General features: G+C 46.1%; 1 protein-coding gene across 6 annotated transcripts in view; it reads left to right on the forward strand.

The window, feature by feature from the left end:
• NOS1 (nitric oxide synthase 1) overlaps positions 1–21,422 on the forward strand; it is a 174,477-nt gene that overhangs the window by 96,481 nt on the left and 56,574 nt on the right. For 5 of the 6 annotated variants that reach the window (XM_075898163.2, XM_075898160.2, XM_075898158.2 and 2 more), the window contains exons 2-3: positions 447–1,693; positions 14,350–14,482. In XM_075898163.2, coding sequence (XP_075754278.1) covers positions 960–1,693; positions 14,350–14,482 — 867 coding nt within the window. In that variant the 5' untranslated portion in view covers positions 447–959. Of the gene's footprint in view, positions 1–446; positions 1,694–11,682; positions 11,922–14,349; positions 14,483–21,422 lie in introns of those variants that run through there. The other variant, XM_075898167.2, reaches the window with a different exon arrangement.

Below are 21,422 nucleotides of genomic sequence, written 5' to 3' on the forward strand. Positions count from 1 at the left end.
GGTAGCCCTTCCCTGAGTCATCTCTGCCAAGCAGAATTTGGCTCATGAAGATACTTTAAAGAACAGGAGCCAGAGGCTTTGTTGGTGCACATAGATATCATTCCATTGAAATCAATGGAATTATGCTGCTTTACACCAGTCAAATAATTGTCCCCCTATTTTCCTTACAAGGTCTTTATTCCACGTCTGTTCTTCTTAAGCTAGAAGAACCAGGTAATGGGAGCATTTGCAGAGGGACAGAGAAAATGCAGTTTGGGGTGATTTCAGGATACAGCCAGGCTTTGAAACACAGCTCTGGAGAGGATGCTCATCCTGAATGTTTTGTATCTGGGTGTCTGAGGCGTTTATATCTCTCTCCGGGCCCATGCTTAGCTCTGACCAAGCTCACATGTCTCTCTCTCTCTCTCTCTCTCTCTCTCTCTCTCTTTTTAAATCCCCCTTTACAGACAGGGAAGCACCACATATATTCAGAACCTAAAAACTAATCTGCGGAGATGTCTGTGAAGTGAGCCAGCTCCCAAGCACAGGATCAAGGGATGGTTCGAGGCTGCCATATCTTCTCTCTAATGTTTTGTCCCTGCACCCCACTTCATCAGAGAGATGCTTAGTTCTGTGCCTGCTCCCTTCGGCCCAGCCTTCTGTTGGTGACACGCTTGCGCTGTCCCAGTGAAGGTTACCTGGGCTGCTGGAGTCATTCCCTTACAAAAGCGAAGGAGGAGGGAGTGATGAATGAATGAGATTATGCTGCCGAAGACAGAGCTGGAAGTGATGTACAACAACTGATGCTTTGCACAATTTGCAACCAGGCAAGTCATTCCAGAGCCAATAGGTCCCTCCTTGCAAGCAGAGAGAAGCTGGGCTCTCTTCTTAGCAGCTAATTGCTCGGCTCAGCAGCAAACCAGTCTGTGCTCAGAGCATTTAGAGGTTTTGGGTAGTAGGCTAGAAGACCAAGGGCTACAATGGAAGAGAATGTGTTCAGCGTGCAGCAGATACAGCCCAATGTCATTTCAGTGAGACTCTTTAAGCGCAAGGTTGGGGGTCTCGGGTTCCTGGTGAAGGAACGTGTCAACAAGCCCCCAGTAATCATCTCCGACCTGATCCGAGGAGGGGCAGCTGAGCAGAGTGGCCTCATCCAAGCAGGGGACATTATTTTGGCTGTCAATGGCCGGCCACTGGTGGACGTGAGCTATGAGAGTGCCCTGGAAATCCTGAGGAGCATCGCCTCGGAGACCTATGTGGTTCTGATCCTGAGAGGTCCTGAGGGCTTCACCACACACTTGGAGACCACCTTTGCTGGTGATGGGATGCCAAAGACTGTTAGAGTAACCAGACCTTTATGCCCAGCTGCAAAAGCAGTCGACTTGACCCATCCAAGCATCCACAGCAGAGACCTGCAGCAGGGTGCAGACCATCTCATGAGCTCCGCTAGCTCGACATGGGCCAGAGGGAACGGGCAGGAAGCAGAGTCCCTTGTGCACATCAATGGTGTGGTTGCCAGCACCAAAGGCGAGGACTCTGTGAAAGGAAGGGACAATGCCAGCATCAATCCTTGCCTGAATGGTGGGGTCGAAAACAATGAGCTACTAAAAGAAATAGAGCCAGTCCTGAAACTCCTGAAGAGCGGCAGTACGGAACTCAATGGTGACGTGCCAACCAAGGTGGAGACAAGAGATGTTGAAGTCCAGGTGGACTGGTAAGTACCTATGTGCATGTTTTATATTTGGTGCAATGTACAGGTTGAAGTGATGCAAGTCAAATGGTTTTGGGGGACTGGATGTGGCCCCCGACTTGCCTGAATCTAGCCCCCGAGGCTCAGATCTCCCTCCCAGCACTTGGGAGACCACTCTTGTGCTTCAGCCTCCCACTGCCCCAACATGGGACTGGAGCACACAAAATGTACTAGCCTGGACTGCTAGCCTCTGGTGTCTGAGGGAATGTGGGGAGTGCCTTTCTTCTTCTCAGTGGCAGGTCACATTAGTGAGGGGTTTTTTGTTTGTTTGTTAGTTTGCTTTTGTTTGTTTGGGTTCTTGTGGTTTCTCACTTATGTGGTCCCTGTCTGATTTCTCTGTGGATCAGCGGCCCCTGACCCCAGAAAGGTTCCCCACCCCTGGTTTAAAGCCTTCTCCAGGACATAGACCCATGGGTCACCAAGGAATGATGGTCAGGAGAGAGGAGGAGAGAAAAAGGATGCCAGCTAGAAAAAGAAAAGGAAAAGAAAGAATGCACGGGGGAGAAGGAAATGGAGGTAAAAGAAGGGCAGAAGAGCGGGGGAGAAAATGAGACGTAGACAGAAAGCATGCGGAAACAAAAAGGGAAGGAACAGGAGCCTGGAAAAGGACAAAGGGAAGAGGAAATAAAATCTCATGGACGCTACAGTTAGCAATGTGATATACCAGACTGGGCACTGGACCAGGTATTTATTCGGGACACCTGACTTTCATTCCTGATTCTGCTACTGACTTGCTGCATGATCTTAGGTAGAGTTTGGTGCTTCAGTTTCCCCATAATATCGGCCCTCCTAGTACAGTGCTTTGAGTTTTGCTCCTAAAACATGCTGTATAAGAGCTGAATCTTTTATTATTACAACCCAACCTTCCAGAAGAGAAACTTGCTGAAAATGATGCTTCTAACGGCCAGTGTATTTCCAAATGCTCTATGCCTGTTTTGCCACCCACACCCAGCTGTTAAGAGTTCAGCCCTGCTCCTACAGAAAGCAGAGGGAGTTCATTCACAGATTTCAGTGAGAACAAGTCTGGATCCTAGAGGTGCATTTCTGCTTCTCTAATTTTATACAGGAAAAAGTTAAAAAACAACCAATAGTCTAGTCGCACTTTAAAGACTAAAAAAAATGTAGATGGTATCATGAGCTTTCGTGGGTACAGGAAATGGGTTTTGCCCATGAAAGCTCATGATCCCATCTACATGTTTTGTTAGTCTAGTCACACCTTAAAGACTATTTGTTGTTTTTAAAATTTTTCCTGTTACAGACTAACTCGGCTACCTCTGTATTTTTATACACATAGGAGACATGCTGTAAGCCAAGAATCTTTAAAGTGCCCCTGAGGGCTTGAAAAACTACATTTCGCTAGAATATAATTCATGAGATGCATAATTCCTCCTCCCTCCCCCCCACTGTGTTTTTAATTGTTGTTAATTGTTATAGTGTTTGTGTGTTGGCAAGAGCAGGCTCCTTCCTGATTAGATCTCTCCTCCTGGCCATTTATTAGCAATGATGCATTGTCCTTTTCTCGTCCCTTTCTCCAAGAACCTCAAAGTATTTCACAAACATTTAGGGTACTTCTACATAGTGTAAACAGTCCCAAAGCAGTGAGTGTCAGAGCACAGATCAACTGACTCTGATTTTGAGAGATCTGGGCTCTGGGGCTAAAAATAGCTATGAAGTGACATTCCTGCTTGGGAAACTGAGTGAGGAGAGAGGTTGTCAGAGCTCAGGATCCAGCCAGAGCCCAAATAGCTACACTGCTATTTTATACCTGGTAGCACAAGCCTGAGTCAATTGACCTAAGCGCTGAGTCTTACTGCCATGGGGAGGTTTTTGCAGTGTGGGCATACTCTTATGTCTGCCAGCCTGCTTGAGAGGGGGTGGTTCTTAATTTACAACTAGGGAAGCTGAGGCCAGAGCAGTGGAGGCCAAGGTTTTCAGAAATGGTCACCGATTTTGGTAACCTTAATGTTTGGGTACATGGCTTGAAAGGCCGGCAGGCCTGATTTTCAGAGGGCCTCATGCTAGATACCAGCTATAGTTTGCGGGTTCCGTGAAGGTTCCGCATCTCCAAAACTGAAGTTGTAGTTGTCTGACATTGGGTGCTTAAAAATAAAAAGATGCAAAACCAGTGGCCACTTTTGGAAAACTGTTGACCTACAGGAGTTACCAGCATCACAGAGCGAGTTGGTGGCAGAATCAGCAGTGGGATGCAGGAATCTTGACCTCTATATCTATAAGCCTTCTTTTACTGCTAGACATCAGTCTTTCTGTACTGCTCTCCTGAATTCCCTAGTCCCTACAGTGAGGTCACCAGACAGTATGGGTGGCATTGCAGCAACTTCTGTGGAATTTACTGTGATGTCACAGAGCCTCATTGTGATATTGTTGAAGAGGAGAAGGCTGATTGTAGGAAGCCGTTCCTGAGAATAAACCAGATAAGCCAGGGTGAACCCAGGGCTTATATAGGAGATGGCTGGTGAATTAGGGTACATCTACACTGCACGTCTTAACTCGAAATAAGCCATGCAAATTGAGTTACGTCAATTGTGTATTGTATTTTGAAATAGAGAGTGTCTACACAGCACTTATTTCGAAATAGAGCACTCTTCCTCCAACTTCCTTTGCCTCTCGTACAATGAGGGATACAGTAGTCAAAGTAAGAAGGCCTCCAGCTTGACAGTATTCAGACACAATTTCAAAATAACTACCTGCTATATAGACACAGACTGTGTTATTTTGGAATAGCACTGGTTATTTTGAAATAGTGTTGCAGTGTAGACATGCCAGTTTGAAAGCTTGCATGGGCTGGGAGCAGGACAGTGCAGAGGAATGAGAAAAAGGGTACTGGGAAGCCTTTAATAGCTGAAAGGAACCCTGGACATGTAGTAATAGCTAAATCAGATTGTTTAAGGAAAACAGTGGCTTTGAAACTTTTTGAGAAAAATATCAACTTTTTGTGTTAAATGACAATTTTTTGACATGACATAATAACCTGAACACACACACACACACACACACACACACTGAAATTCCACCATGGTACCTCCTTAGAGTTACAAGTTTGGATGTCTCATGCCTTTCCTCTCCTCTCTGGGCTGGGTTCACTGGCTGGAGTACCAGAAATCTTCTGTCTCTCTCCGCCCCAAATACAAAACCAGGCAACTCTAATAAACTTCACAATAAAATATGCATTTTTAAAATAATTCTGAGTAAGTCAGTTTCCTGCAGCATCAGAGAGGAGGAAAGATGAACGACTTCACCTCTGTGACCTATGATGAGAGACCAAAGGCAGGCAAGGCTGTCTCATGCTTTATTCCCGAGGGTTCTAATCCTGTGAAATGCTGACCTCCACCTACCACGACGTACCGGGAGCTCTCAGCAAAGTGTGGGCTGATGCTTCTCCTGTCTGACCACGTTAGTAGAATCTGTCTTAAGCAGCGATCCCACGAACCATCAAGAATGAGGGTCCCCTGAAGACGTTACTGATGAATTACACCTCAGAGAACCCACTCATCCTTGAGGAGGTTTTAGAGCGGCCTCTGGTGAGAAACCTTGGTGCAAGCTTCTCTCAGAGGCTAGTATAAAGCTGCAAGGGAGCATACGCCACTGCCTTTCCATTCTTGCAGGGCTGCAAGTCACTGCATTGCGGGTGAAATCCTGGCTTCACTGACATCAAAGGCAGAGCTCCCTGTGATTTCAATGGGAGCCAGAATTTCACCCCTATCTTTAAATTCCACCAGATTTTCCCACCTTCTCTGACCCTGGCCACATTTCACTTGGCGTTTCATTCCTGGCCTCTTGCTCTAGCTTGGAAGGAATTAGCCATGTGCCGCAACAAAGCAACTCTGGCTTGTTCAGATGCTCTCAGCCTGGCCAGCCCTGATCACATGGTGGGAGTTCAATGCTGCTTGTGGTATTAGACAGACAGTGAATAGCAGAAACGCTGTGGGGGAAACCACCAGAGAGTGGCTCTGTGCTTTCCCCCTCAAGAGAGATGAGGGTCAGCCCCTCCAGCCCCATTCCAACCCACCATTGCATTGGGCTGAAGATGGGCATCTCATTTCTCATGCTGTCTGCTCAGTCAAAAATGGAGCTGGTGCATTGAGTGGGGGAAGAGGGGTTGCTTATAGGAAGAAAGACACTGAGACAAAAAATCCAGAGAGACTGGCCAGCAGGATAACTATGGATTCTGCAGTGACAGACATGGGATGGCTCCTTCCCCACTCTGGCATGATAAATGCAGAAGTGGGGGCCAGCAAGTGTACCCCAAAGCCTTATCTACCAGGCTTTGGTATAAAACTTGCCCCAAAATCTTAAAAACCTAGATCTTGGGAATAAAACTTCCGCTACCACCACCCAAATGTTGATAAAGAAATCAGGGGGAAGATCATTTGGGAAATCTCACCCCTAAGATAAAAATCAAGGCACACAATTAACCACTGCCAGGTTGATAAAAAGAAAAGAAAGAACTTTTATTATTACAACAATATTCCTGTTGCAAACATAATGACTAGATAGGGAGGTAACAAAATATACTCATGGAGAAACTCCATGGGCCTAGAACTTAGTTACAAAGAAAAGCCAAAACATCTTTTAAGCAGTGCCAGATCTCAGATCCCATACCCAACCCTTAAAACAATAAAACCTAACGAAACTACCTAAACTTTACCCTACTTACAGAAAATGAAGAATGGTGTCCTGGAGAGAGAGAGAGACATGCTTGTCCCTCTCTGTAGCTGCAGAGAACTCACCCAGAGAGACAAAAGGGAGAAAGGAAAAAAAACCAAATTCCTTTGTCCCAGTTTGAAAGTCCCACCTACATTCCTACTGGTCACTCCACCTGGCTAGGTGTAGTTAACCCTTTAATCCCCAGGCTGCTGGCTAACCCTCATAATCATGACAGACCCACTACCATAATGTCATATGTTAGGGATGCAAGACATCACTAAGACTGCTGCTAGCCGGAGGTGGTCAATTCCCAAAGCTTCCTGGGTCTATAGACTCTATGCTAGGGAAGATGCCTCAGATATTAGATGTCGTCCATTCACTGCTGTTTTCTGGATACATGCTCACCCTATGTATTCTCTGTATGTCCTCAGGGTGAGCTATAACTGCAGCTGAGTGTGCACTGCTGGAGAAAATAGAGTTAATATAAATGCTCCCTGAAATTGGGGAGCAAGGTCTGATGAGAAGCAACCTCATCTTACAGGGTCTTGGCAGGCTACCAGGTAGCTATACCGCACAATTCATTCATTGCCAGCTAACCTTGTGATATTTTTGACCCTCAGCTGGAAGAGAATTGTCAAATCCCATTTCCTTTTCATGTTGCCAGCCTTTCATGTGCTTTAACCCCTTGGGTTTTGTTTTGTTTTTTAAAATTTTCCCTCTAAGGCCCGTTCCTTAGCTAGATGGAAGCATGACAGTTTTAGGCAGTAATAGCCTAAAGAAAAGTGATAAGTAAGAGGGATAAGTGATGTAGAAGATGGAAGTTGTTTCACAAAAGATTTAGAAATCTGGCGTCATTCTGCACCCAAATGAAACCTAACATTTTTAAAATTCTCCATGAAGGAACATACTGAAAAAAATAATTTTGAGGCAATTAAAATATTAAGATTTTAACTTTTTAAAATTTTAAATAACATGATATAAACATAACTTTAAAAAAAAGTAAAAGAAAAAACCTGAAACACTTCTTTCTGGAAGTGCTGAAACAGGGTATTTTGAAGTTGTCAGAATGTCTTTTCTGGTTTTCCTGTAAAACAAAATTCCAATACTGTATAAATTCTCCATGTTAGTCAAATGTGTTTTGATTTTGATGGAACCATGCATTCGGACAGAATATGGTTCTGTTGCAGTTTCACTCAATGAACTGCTTAGAAATAGTCTTAAAGGATGTTGTAATTCTTGTCTCTGGGTGGTTACATTTGTTTTTGGGCCTTGATGTCCTATTTCTCAGATGACTGACCTGCTTGTAGTTGAGAACCCACTACAGCAGGGACAGTCAACATTTTCTGTGTGGGTGTGATATAGTGTCAGCACCTTGCTGGTCGCTATGCTTGGGCTATGGGTGCCCCCGACTGGCCGGTGTCCGGAGCACTTCCCAGTAGGTGGGCTGCCTAAGCCCCAACCGGTCTGACCGGTTGAGGGCAGCGAGGGAACTAGGAAGTGAGTATTGGGGGAAGGGGCAGTCTGGGGCTGGAATCATGAAGGAACCTGTCTATGGAGGGGGCTGGAAAGTAGGGCCCACGGACCCCATCTCGAGGGATCTGAGGCATCCTGGCCCAGACTCCTGTAGACGCATCACATCTATGCTGTGTTGTATCCAAGAGAAGCAATAAACCCTCTCTGTTCTACTGGCTGGTGGAGTCTGTTCTTGCTGCTGCGAGGCTGCAGGCTCGGAGGAACCCCAAGACGTCATCACAGTGGGTTCATATAATCAGGTACATTTTATTGTATAGGTTGTCCCCTTTCAGCACAGATGTTTTGCCAGCAGACAGCATTCCAGATAGGCTGCTGTATCTAAGAAGGGAGCACTACATGCTGGGCTCTATCCAGATGTAAAATGCTGTTCTGTGTCAATGACTTTCATGTGCTGTCTGATGTGTTCAAGGTACTGCGTGCAGCCTCCTGCAAGCCTGCAAGCCATGTCCTGTAGTAATATGGGTGAACTGCTTGGCGACCTGGATTCTATTCCAGACTCTGCTATTGGTTCACCAAGTGGCTTTGAACAAATGACTTGACTTCTTGGTGCCTCCATTTCCCCATTTCCCTGTTTATAGAGTTCTTTGAATCATAAAACTCTATAAAAATACATCGTAGCAGCATCCTTGATTTGCCAGAGAGAGGGAAAAACTGGAGCACACGCTAATTTAGTGTGATATGGCTTAACTAGGGGCTTGAATTATATCTCGGGAACCTATGGCTGCTCCTACTGAGGTCCATGGCAAAGCTTTTATTTACTAAAGTGAAACCCAGCTTTAGCCCTGGGGCTGGTACAGCTCCTGGTGATTCATGGACACTTGAGAATATGCAAGGTCTTGGTTTCCCTGGAAACAACATTGGAATACTTCACATGAGCATTCAGATCTCCTAGGACCCTATGGGAAGCGAAGAGGATAACCAAAAGCGGAAACTTTCTTGGGTAAGTTGAACCATTGCCTGTAAAGAGAAGAGCAGACGTGGGCAGCCAGCTGCTACTGTTCAGGCAACCTGCATTTGTTTTGCTTGCAGTCGGATGACTGGGCTGCTGCCAGGAAAATGTACAGCCAGCAAGTCATAAGGCACCAGTAATGAAACGAAACATAGCATCTCATGAACGTAAATAGAACTTCATGTAGTAATACCAACCCAAATTTTAAGGTAGGTGGAGATGCTGACAGGAGGCCGCAAGATCACAGCACCCAGAAATTCGTGTTCCAGCAGGATGAAGCATATATTTATTGGCTGTCCCCACAAGAATAAAGAGCTTGACTGATTCTCAAGGAGAGTTTCTTTACTGATGCGGTGTAGCCGTGATGTGACTTTTGTAGTGTAGGTTCTGCCTCTTTATTTCTGCAAGGAGCCTTCTCTTTAAAGAAGGGTCTCTCTCTCTCTCTGGAGACCTTACTTTAGTCCTTTCTTGTTTGCTGGCTTGCTTAATCTATAATAAGACATTCATACTGATCGTATCTTGTGGCTACTCTTTGTGTCTGGAAAGCCAGCTGGGAAGAAGATTCTATTATGCACTTTCTGAGCCTAATCACACCCTGACCGATGAGCTTGGGTGTTCTGTAAAGGCTTTACAGTTTGGCTTCATGTCTGGTATTCCTTTAACACCCTCTGTAGTGAAGTGCATGTTCAGAACCTATTCAGTATACCCTTACCAAAGGTTTCATTGCTCTGGGAAGCATGGGTTTGCCTCTTTCTGTTGGTGAGTAAAGCACTTTGGAGTCCTTTGGGTAATGCACATTGTTATTCTCTAACGTCTGACATTGGTTAGCCCCTAGGTAATGGTGGAAAAAGGCTTGGGTGCATTGTGCTGTGTGCAGTGGAGTGTGCCAGCTCCTTCTGAGCCTGAAATGTTCCCTGCAGCAGGAACTGCCACCTGACAATGGGGAAAACCCAGAGCAAGAATGAAGGAGAGTCACTTACAAACTACATTTTGACCCATCTCCATTGGTGGTGATGGGTGATCCAGAGGAAAGCTTAAGGCAATGCCAAAAGGCTAGGTGAGAGGGGAAAATAAGCCTGTTTCTTGTCTCTAGCCCAGAACAGTGCCTCCACACATTTTCTTGCTCCTTCTCCTGCATCCATAGCTCCTTTCTTGGCTTGTGCTGGCACAGATGCCTATACCCAAAATGTGCTTTTCACCCTCTGGGACAAGTGCACGCACAGAGGGGTTTTGCTGAATTCCGCTCATTCCTAGCAGCATTCTCACCTTCTGGTTACTGCTCTAGACGTTGCTCACAACATCAGTGCAAAAACAGACTTCCGAGCTCTTACTGGTTCATCCAAGTAGGCTGCCAGGAACTAGAGCAGCTATCTCTCCTGTCTATTCCAAGTAAATTTGAGACTCTCTACTGCCAAGCAAACTCAGCAGACTGAAATAGGTTAAGGAACTGGGACTCAAAAGAACTAAGTGTAGTGAAATCAATGGCAAAACTTCCCTTGACTTTGTTGGGGTAGCTTTTCGGTCCTGGGCTGTATCCTCAGCTCTGCCACTGACTTGCTGCGTGTTCTTAGGCAAGTACCTTGACTTTCCTGTACCTCTGTTTCCCCTCCTGCATCCTGAATGACTTAGTTCTAATGAAGTAAGGATGTAACATAGACCTCGCATAAATGTCTATACAGTGCCTGGTACAGGGATGAGCTGTAAGCCGCATGCAATTCACCAGGGTTAGCCCCTGGTGGGCCAGGCCATTGGTGCTTTATTTACCTGCCCATCTATGGCACAGCTGCTTGCAGCATCTATTGGCTGGAGATGGCTATTCCTGGCCAATGGGTGCTGAGGGAAGTGGCACAGAAAGGGATGCTGTTTCCTACAGCTCCCATTGGCCAGGAGCAGCAATCTGCGGCCAATGGGAGCTGTAAATGGTCGAACCTGTGGATGTGCAGGTAAATAAAGTGCCAGCAACCTACCAGGGGCTAACTCTGAAGAACTGCATCTGGCCCACTGGTTGCTTATTGCCCACCCTGGCCTAGTACAATGGGGGCTCAGTCTCGGTTGGTACCTCATTGGTGCTAATCAGGGCTGCCCAGTGAGCGATGGAGGAGAACAAAAGGAGTAGTTTGTCCTAGGACCCCTATTTGAAAGGATCCACTCTCTGAATTTGATGGGAGGATAGCCTGGCCAAACCTGAGTTGTGCTGCGAACCTGTGTGCCGGGTTGCAGTGATGCCCAGCCCTGCAAGGATAGGTGGAGCCCCTGTGGGGTGAATACAGAATGTGCTTACTCCCCAGTGCTCCCCCTTTCCCCCAGACCTCTGCGCTAATTGGTTTTGCGCCCTAGATTTCTTGATTTCCGTGGACAGTGTTCTTTTTAAAACCCTTCATTTCCATGGTAATATTTTGTTAGCAGGGAGCTCTCCATTTTGGATTTTGTCCTGCTCCTTCCCTCAGCAATAACCTTCGTGTGGTCTTGGTGCAACAGGCATACAAGTAAGTAATAACTGCAGCCTCAAAGGCATCAAAAAGAATAAGGCTCAATTATGCCAACAGAGAATAAAAGGAAGGATGGTCCAGTCTGGGACTCAGATGAGCTGGGCTTGATTCTTGACTTAGCCCTTGACTCCTGGAATGAATCACTTAGCTTTTTGTGCCTCAGTTGTCCATCTGTACAATGGGGATAATAGCCTTGTTCTATCTCATGGGGGAGGTTGAGAGAGTGTTGGGATATTACAGTATTAGGGAGCCATATGTTACACTGTCCCAGCACCGTGCACAGTCAAAGCACTGTCCCATCTCTGAAGAGCTGTTGCATTCTGTTCCTGTGATGTCACTGTGGGTTTAGTTCTTTTGCCCCGCCCCTGAGAGGTGTATGGTGTGGCACAATGGGTAATTTGAGGCTCAGAAGTGGGGCCTCAGCCTGGCAGGCAGGTGTGGGGACCACACAATGCAGAACATTCACAACGAGTTTGATGCATGCTTATTTTTCATGTTGCACCTAGACATTATTTTACAGCTCTCTCTGACTTTGAATGGAACAGATTAAGGTTGGGTAAGGTTATGTATTTTATTTAATCAAAGCCCTTTCACATGCTCATAAAAGCAGGGTTAGGAAAAGAACAGTTTCTTCTTTGTAGAGATGACAGATGGGAATTTCAATTAAAAATCCAACCTCTATCGGGTCTGAGTCCTGTTGGAAATATGAAGTGGAAGCTTTCACCTAAAGGCTACCTAGTGTTTAGAAAAAGGCCCTGGGAAATGGTGTAACATCTTGGCTGCCAGAGGGCTCATACTTTATTCCATAAATGAACTGGAAAGTTCTGGACTGGTTGGGGGGGAAGGGGGAGAAATAAGCTGAAAGCTGTTGTATCTTCTTTATACTGAAAGCCACATGCCTGGGAAAGACCTCATGAAAGTTAAATTGCTATGGGCATTTCTCTACTTTTTACACTACAAGTGTCTTTGTGATCAGGGCACCTATTCACATTGATGTTTTGAGTGCCCTGATCCTGATTAGGAGCCTGATCGAAAGCCCACTTAAGTCAAAGGTTTGGCTGTTACATAGAGCAGTTGCATGAGGTAGAGTTGCAACAGGAGTTGTTTTTCAGTGCTTGATGTTGTCTGGGAATAAAGATTCCACCTACGTAGAAAGAAAAGAATTGACAGTGTGGATTAGAACAATAGTCCATTTAGTCTAGTCAATTATAAAGCTGTAACACAGGCAACTAAATAATGGCATTCTTATGGAAGAAGTGTCTTCTCAACCCTGGGCAATAAACTGTTGGTTTATGTCCTAAATCAGATCGGGGAACCTAAGGCTGGAGGCTTTGGCCTCTGCTCTCCCAGCATTGGAGACTGGCGCTGGCGTTCTAGCTCCATGCTCCCTTCCTCCCACGGGGCTGTAGCACCTGTGCTGGGAGGAATCCCAAGCCTCGCAGGCGGGAGTCAGGAAAGCCAGAGTTGGATCTGATCCAGGGGCTCTGCCTCGTGGTGGAAGAAGAGGCTCCATGCCCTGCCACTGCCCTTCCCTTAGCTGGTACAGTAAAGTTCTGCTTGGAGGCTTGTCCCCACAAAATCTACTAGTCTGGGCCTATGGCTCTGCTGTGCTTCTCAGTCTAGGGCCATGTCAGTGAGGGTTTCTGTTTTTGTTTTGTTTTGTTTTTTGTTTTGAGGATTTATTTGTTTGTTCGTTTGTTTTGCTTCTCACTTGTATGCAGCTCCTGACTGATTTTCCTGTGGGTCAGCAGCCTCGACTCAAAAAAGGTTCACCACCCCTGTCCTAAAACATGAGTGCTGATATAATTCATGATTTTTTTCCTCCTAGCTTGTTTGACTGGATTGTATTTTTATAACTCCTATAAATATCTAATTCCTTATTTCTTTGCTTTAGTATTCATATTGCAGTAGCCTTTAGGCATCTTATTGGAGCCTACTAAATAATTACGTCAAATGATGTCTTGTGGCGGTAAGTTCCACAGGTCGATTCTGCATTGTGGTGGGTTTTTTGTTTTGTTTTGTTTTTTAAACAAAAAACAGTATTGCTCAGTGTTGCTCTTCAGCTAAATTTGATCCAGTACAAGTGACAATTGCAATGTTCTTTCTTATAGTACTTCTTTCTTAGCACATTAACCCGCCAACCCTAGAAACATGAGTAATTTTACATGTGTGAGTAGTCTACTTTAGTGGAATTCATTGTGTAAAGTCTCTTATGTACACAAGTGTGTGTAATCCAGCTCTCAAAGCATCACATTCACTTCCCTGGAGAATCTTGTCAGTTTGTTGCATCCCACTTATCAAAAGCAACAAAGATCCCCTCCCCCGCCATCGCTCCCCCCCGTAACCCAAATAGAGCTGTTGTAAAATAACCATCGTCAATGCTAGATTCTGTCCCCATTCCTTCCAATTCTGTTAGTAAACTAGGGCCCCTTAATTTGCTTTGATGCATTTGTATTTTAAGGAACACTTCAGTTATGCTCTTTGTTCTTATGCTGCTGGACAGCATCGGGTAGCGGACATGGGTATAACTAAAGTGTGGCTAAAGGTTCTCTGCTCTGTATTGGCTCAAAGGTGGTTGGTGTTGTGGGGGGCTAGCACTCTGCATATTGAATTCGGGGGGGGAGGGTTAGGAACACAACCTTCTGCAAAGGTGTAACCTGGATGATTCTCTCTTCACTACCTTGGCCTAGCGAGGACTTTATAATGATACTCATGGTTTGCTGTGGAGTTAGCATAAGCTGATTGCAGTGTGGGGAAGGAGTCATCCCTCCTCATACAAAACTCTTGCAAGTTTTCTCTCCTGTGGGAAGCTGTCCAGGGACAGTCCTGTATCTAAGCGATTGGCAGGGGTTAGCAACAATTGCATGCTGGGAGCACACAACACACACATATTCCATGTGAGGTTTTTTTTATGGCAGAGCCATTGAAAGATCCAAAGAACAAGCATCCTGGAAGTGAACTGACTAATATTCACCCATTCTCAGTTTCAGGGAAGTGGACAGTAAGTCCCAGAAACCCGTTCAAGCCGGGATGGAAAATGATAGAGTTTTTAATGACCTGGGAGGGAAGAGCGACACGCCCATCGTCCTGAACAACCCCTACTCGGAAAAAGAGCAGGTAGGTACCTGTGTCCCAGTGGTGGTGGCTGCTCTCCTGGGTGGAGATTTGGGGGGAAGGGAAGGAGTGTAGAAGCATAAGATTGGCTGTAATCCACTTGTAATGGCTGCCCAGCGCGGGAAGGGAGCCGGACCAGGCAGCTAAAGACAGCCTTGGGAGTAGGACTTCCTTTAAAGCGGCGAGAAAGGGACACTTTCCAAAGCGAAAAACGGGTCACTATGCAAATGAAGAAGTCTGGGAAATTCACTGTCGCTGCCACTCAGTTGAGTAACTTCCCAAAATTAAGGGCTGCACAGTGTGAGTCTGACTTCCTACCCTGTTCTGGGCCAGGAACTATTAGCAGGCAGGCACTTTTTGATGCAGTACATATAAAGTATTTTTCTTTCATACCTATATTGATCATCTCCAGCCCTATGATTCTATGAGCTCCTGTATTCTGGGCTGGCATCAGACCATGCTTGCCAGCCCAGGTCTTATTCATATTTTAAGTCCATTGTTTACATTCCAGTAGTACCGATTAGAAAAGATGTAAACTAGCTGTGATCTTCATTATCGGCACTGGGAGGTGAAATGACTTGCTACAGTCACATAGGGGTACGTGGCAAAGTTAGGAACATCACTCCTAGCCCTCCAGTGCCTTTACTAGGGAATTCTTCCTAGATTAGCCTTCTGTGCTGCTCTGTTCATACTACACCAGTTCTCCATTGGCTGGTGCACTCCCCGCTCGCTGAGAACCTAACCCTGAAAGTGCTGCACATCTTTCACCAAGTGACAAGTGCCCTTCACTCCCAATCAAAGTGACGAGGAGGCAGGGGTACTCGGTTAACTCTCCACTGAGCCCTTAGTGTAGTGAAGTGTTGTGGTGCAAGCAGGCATCATGGTGGACAATGATTTAGAAATGTGGTATTTCCTTGTGCCTCCAGGAAACGAGGGGCCCCAGGCAACCTTTATAAACATCTCAACCTATTCCTGGAGTTTCAGCTTCTGGGAGTGCCTGCCAGCACTGCATGATAATGGGTTGGGTTCTTATTCTGTCACATCTGCTATGATCTTTCTAAGGGCAAGATCCACTCAGAGTTCCTCAATAAAGATTTTTAAAAATAGACTGTAAGGGCCTTCAAATGTTTGTTTCAACAACAGCATTAAAAAAAAATAAACCATCCCAGCACACAATCCATGGGGGCATGCACACAGGAAACCCAGCTCTTAACTCAGATTCAGGGGCTGGTTTTGACCGAGGAAAGCCAGACAGTTCAGAGTAAAGTGTGGAAATCTGTCTTATCTTCACCCAAATGCAGCCCCATATTGCAGATGATCTGGTTCTCATCACCGTGTCGCTGATCTTGCCATATGTGCTGTCATATTTAGGCACAAGGAAGTGAGTCCAAGAAGCATGACACACCTCACTTAGCTGCCGGTTACGTCCCTATTGAAACCTGAATCTTTTGGCTTAGTTAATAGGATCGGTAGATGTTGTGACTCCGCTCTCAGCCAAGTTTAGGTTAATGCATTGGTCCTTTTTGCTGGTGCCTGTAAGCACAGTCTTTCTGTTTTCTTTGCTAAGCTCTTTGCATGGGTCTGTGACTATAAGCACTTTATAACCTTCTGTGTTGAGAGCTTAATTTCTCTCCATGTTAGTGTTGCTAAAATCCCCAGTCTTAAGCTGCTATTAAACTCATTTTTTTTCCCACTAGATGTGCAGGCTTCCCTTTTATCCTTCTCATCCCTATCATTATACATCCTCCTCCACAGGATGTATAACTCCACTGCAGTTTTGGTCTTACTGCTTCCATATCTCCTCTCCCCCTCTGCTGCAGTCAGCCATAGAACTTCCGCTTTGCCAAGCAAGGCTGTTCTTTGTGGGTTCGGGCCAGGAGAGGTCGCATCTGCATGTGTCCTGTGCACCTTACACTTGGCTCCCTGCCACTCAAATCCTCACCAATATGGGGTAATTGGGAACTAAAAGAGGATCAATTAACTAGTGGAGCTGCAGCTGAATGGCTGTTTAGAGGGGGAAGCAACCCCAACCCATGGAAGAAGATAAACGGAGAGGAAGGAAGCTCTGGAAAGAGGGATTGAGAGCAAAACTGGCTGCTACTTGTATTACCCCTTTCTCCTCCCAGATCAGAGGGCGAGCTGACTGGGACCTGTATATCCATACTACAGGCTTCCAGAACGCTACAAGGAAGCACGGTGGTGGTGAATATAACCTGAACTGAGAATGGTCTGTTTCCAAAAGGTGACAGACTCATAAAGGACCACTCCATGACACAACCACACACCTGCATGTTATGCACTTCCCTGACTTTTACCCTGCCCGCAGCCTGTGCTCAAAATCTTCCTCGCAGCCATATTGCTTTCCAATCAGAAACAGATGCTTCTTTGGGGCCTGCCAAGATCCCAGCTTTCATTTGGATGGTCAGTGTGGGGCACAGGCAAGACACGGTGCAGTGCTTGGACTGTAGGGTGTCTTGGGGACCAGGGCTGCGAATGCCACTGAGCATAGCCCTTGCTATCATGAGAAATTCCTCTAAGCTCAGCAGGAAGTGCTGTGAATTGGCACCATGCTCTATTGCTCTGGCCACACGGGGACCCCAGTCTGCCCCACAGAAAGGCTGGGATGTTTGCACCATTCTTTTTTTAAAGCTTGATTGGATTGACTAGCTCGTCAAGCCCGTGAATGCTCATTGCCCCATACAGGCATTTGAATCTCGAAGTGGAGTGGAGTGTGGCTCCAATATCTGACATTTGTGCAGACATGCAATTCCTTCTCGGCATCATTCCTAGACAAAAGGCATCAGAGCCCAGTCCAAGGCCCACCAAAGATGCCCCACTGACTTCACAGGGCCGGGTTCTTTGTTGCAATTCTCTTGAGTCAATGCTGGATGAAGAACAAAAGTTGGATTCGAGCTTCCAGGGCTGCAGAGCCCAAGAATAGTGTAAAATAAATACGTATTCAGCGTACGAGTCTCTGGAAGAATGAACTGATCTTTAACCTGGTTGTACTTGGAGGCAACATTCAGTTCTAGCCAGCCTATTGCAGAGACAAAATAGTGGGCCTGATGAACTACAATCATGCCCAGTCATTGACACCCTCATCAGGTTAGTGCAAAGAGGTTAGAAGATGCTACCAAGTCTCAATTCTGCATTTGCTGACGCCAATGGTGGCAGGTGCCTAGGATCTGTGCAGAAACAGGAGGATTCTGGAGCTGCTGGGGGCACTTCAGCTGCTGACTCGGCTCCTAGCTACCTGAAGTCATGTCACAATCTCAGTGCCCTGGGTAGCCAGGGAATAAGAACAGTCCAGCCAGACCCTCTCTCTCCTTAGGCCTGGCTGTGCCCTAGAACCACCCCTTCTCAGTCCACCCTGAAATGCCTTTTGCACGAGGGCTTCTGCAGGGCCAGATTAACTCTTCTGGGGACCCAGGACTAGTAGATTTTGTGGGGACCCTCCGAGGCTCTGGAGCAGTTTGGTTCAGTGTGCAGGAGGCAGTTGCTGGGGCGTGTGCTGAGGTTGGAGGTGCAGAGAGCCTGAGCAGAGCTAGCCCAAGGCAGAGCATGCAAAGGCTTTAGCCCAGCACCTTGAGCTGTAGCCCCTAAAAAAAACCTTTATAATCTGTCCCTAATCCTCTCTACAGTGGAGAAGGGAAAGGTTGCAGACATGCCGGGCGTTCTCTGACATGCCTGCACTACAGCCCTTTTGTTCACCCCGATAATCTCCTCTGTTTTTTCCACACACCCAAGCAAACCCACTCCTCGGGGCTGGATTGCATTCTCACAAACAGGTGTAATAACTGCAGAAAGAGCACTCATCTGCACCCTTCATACTTATGGTAAGATGCTCTGTGGTAAAAAGGCTCTTGCATAATGCATGTGTGCTCCTGACGGCTACATTTATCTCTCCATTTGTCCCTCTCCTGAGTTGTTGATATCACTGCTACCTAATCAGAACATAAAAGGTTCTAATATAACCTCCCTGACACAATCCTAGATAATGTTCGGTTTCAGGCATGCATTAGAGAGGCTGAGTAGAGAGGAAACATGCACTTTGCATACTTCTGCTGGTCATCAGTTTTGTTATTGTCGCACTGCACACAAGTGCCGATCCAAGCAATATAGCCTCTCTTGGGTGCTATCTCCCAAAGCCATTAAAGGACACATCCTGCCCTGTTCAGCATGGCATAATGAATCTCTGCCTCTGTCTTTTCCAGCAGGGAAAGTAACAACATTTCTTACAGGTACTGTCCTAATGCCACCTAGGTTCCTACCAGCTCTTTTAAATAGCCCCTGCTAGCTTTTGCCACAGCTCAGCCAGCTCTTGCCGGAGCTGTTTACCAAAGCGCACCCACTTACTTTCACCTCTGGACTTTTCACATATGCTTTCCCACTGCATCTAAAATGCTCATATTCACACTCTCACGCTTTCTCTCCTCCAAGTACTTTGCTAACCTCACAGTATGACCCAAGGGAAAACACCAAACACAACAGAGTATTTCAGGCTTGAACATCTGGATACAAATTTCAAATAACTAAAAGTTCATGAAGTGTTTGGCAGCAGGTTTCTCATTTAGCCCTTTCTAAAGATAGGAACATTTCTATAACTGGCTTCATAATGCTTCCTGAGCATGTGGGGTCTTTAGCTCCATGGCTCTAGGTTAAAGAGCTACTATCCACAAAGCATGAATTTCACAGCAATGCATAAGATCTTTGCTGCAATTTGTTATGTCTGGTGGGAGTGGAAAGTTAATTTTGGGAGGTTTGATCCCCGGGCATTCAAAAATCAGGCCTTCTAAAGCCATGCGGTGGGCTTAAAAATGTCAAGATTTCAAAAATGATAAATATTGGGGCTCTTTTGATCTGCCCCAAAGTTTTGAGCCTCTAGGGTTCAACTTTTCAAATGGTTTTCTGCAACCAGGAGGGCTAGAGACATACTTTAAAACAATGACTGCACAGAGCCTCATTAATCACATAGCTCCAGGAGCTGAGGCGTACACACACAGCCCAGCAGCGTACGAGCAGGGGTAGTGAAAAACTCTGGAGCATCCTTCCCTACCCTTACACATGTGCGTGGAGGAAAGCACTGGAGGCTGTGCCTGATCCTGTTGTCACTGAAATGAGTGACAAAATCCTCATTTTCTAGGGGAAAAAACACTTGTCAAAGATTTTTGTGAAACCACCACTGCCCGGCAGCTTTTTTCACTAGTACAGCATAGTCATGGGGTTGCTGCTACCTAGCCTGCCAAAGGAACCCTGGCCATGCATGGCCACTCTTGCAGATGCTGCAAAGTGCTTTCTGAGCATTCCTAAACAAGATGTGTGGGCAGCTTTAGCTCTGCTGTTCTCTGGCAGGGCCGTAACAAGGGTGAGGCGAGTGAGGCACTTGCCTCAGGCGCACAGCTGAGGGGGCGCAGAAAAATAATATTGAAAACTAATTATTTTAGGACAGTGCCGATTCCTTCCCCCGCCCGTTAGCATCGGCCGGCCTGCAGTTTACATGTCATGCTGCATGTTGCCACTCCGTGATCCAACAGTCACCAGCCCTGGCAGCTGCCCAGTATGTCAGCTGCTTCCGAGAGGTGCAGGAGGCCAGGCACTGGCTCAGCTGCACCGAGCACCACCTTAAGGTGCCCTACCGCAGTTACCAGGTGTGGGCCCAGGGGAGAAGGGGCTCAGATTGCCCTGCACGGGGCAGAGGTGCAGGGGGTGAGGGAGGATGTCAGGCTAGAAGCCAGGATTCCTGGGTCTTGTCTCACGTCTGCCAGGAGAGTGGCTCTAGGTCTTAGGGGTATGTGATTAGAGCTGGGAGGTTGGGAGCTACGATCTCTGGGTTCTATGGGTCGGGGTCCAGGCCCTTAGCCTGTTGGAGTCATGGTTTCCCCTCCAAAAACTGGAGCCCATGCTGCTGAGCCATCTGTGCCAAGTGCTTTGAATGCTACGCAAACCAAGGGGACAAGGCAGTTAGTGTGGCTTCTTGCGAAAGAAGTTTTAGGAAACTAAAACGAATTAAGAACTATCTTCAAGCATCCATGGGTCAGAAGAGATGATCGAATATGTCCAACTTATCAATAGGACAAGAGGTAGCAAATAATATTAATTTCAACACAATTATTGATGAGTTTGCCTCATTAAAAGTGTGCAAATTACAATTATAAACAAATACCTAATTGTACCTGACATGTTGATATTTTATAATTATATGTGTATGTGTATTATTGATTGTTTATGCAGCTCTCGTAACTAGAATAAATAAACCTTGTATTATTATTATTAATATTAATATTTAATTATTAATTATTAGTATTATTATGTATTTTCCCTTTTCTATAAAACAACTACTATGAATATATACACTGGAGGGGGCGCAATTTTATATTCTTGCCACAGGCACAAAATTTACGGCACTGTTCTCTGTTAAATGCTGATGTTCCTCTTGAGAGCAGATTCCTGTTCACCTGGAGCAAAGTGGCCTAGTGGGACATTCGGGGCAGATGCTTCCCTCATTTGTGATAGCGTGAAGCTGGAGTTGTTCCATTGAGAACAGTGAGGTTGGCTTTGGATTTTCATCCAGGTGACTGAGAGCAGAATTCTGCATAATGCAATGAAATGCAAAGTGTGCTGGGGGGCTGGTGGACAACGGGAGCTCTCGTTCTAATTCCTGCTGCAGCTTTAAGAGTGGATGTGCTGGAATATCTGATTCTGTGTCTTCCCTGGTGAGTTTAAGGACATAAGCCCTTTTCTTACGGTGTTACATTGATGGCTGGGGTCCTTCACCAGTTATCTCCACAGCTATCAGGCTGTCAAATGTGTCCAGCAAGTGACTGCCTCTGAAAAACAAAGGCAGTTTCCTTGTCTGCGTCTTAATGTGGAAGGGAGGAAAAATTAGATCTAGGAGAAACATGTGAGCCTGAACTGATGAGAAACTTGAAAAGGTTTTCTAATA

Source organism: Pelodiscus sinensis, chromosome Z (assembly GCF_052426305.1).
Source record: "Pelodiscus sinensis isolate ZL-2025 chromosome Z, ASM5242630v1, whole genome shotgun sequence".
Taxonomy (NCBI): domain Eukaryota; kingdom Metazoa; phylum Chordata; order Testudines; family Trionychidae; genus Pelodiscus; species Pelodiscus sinensis.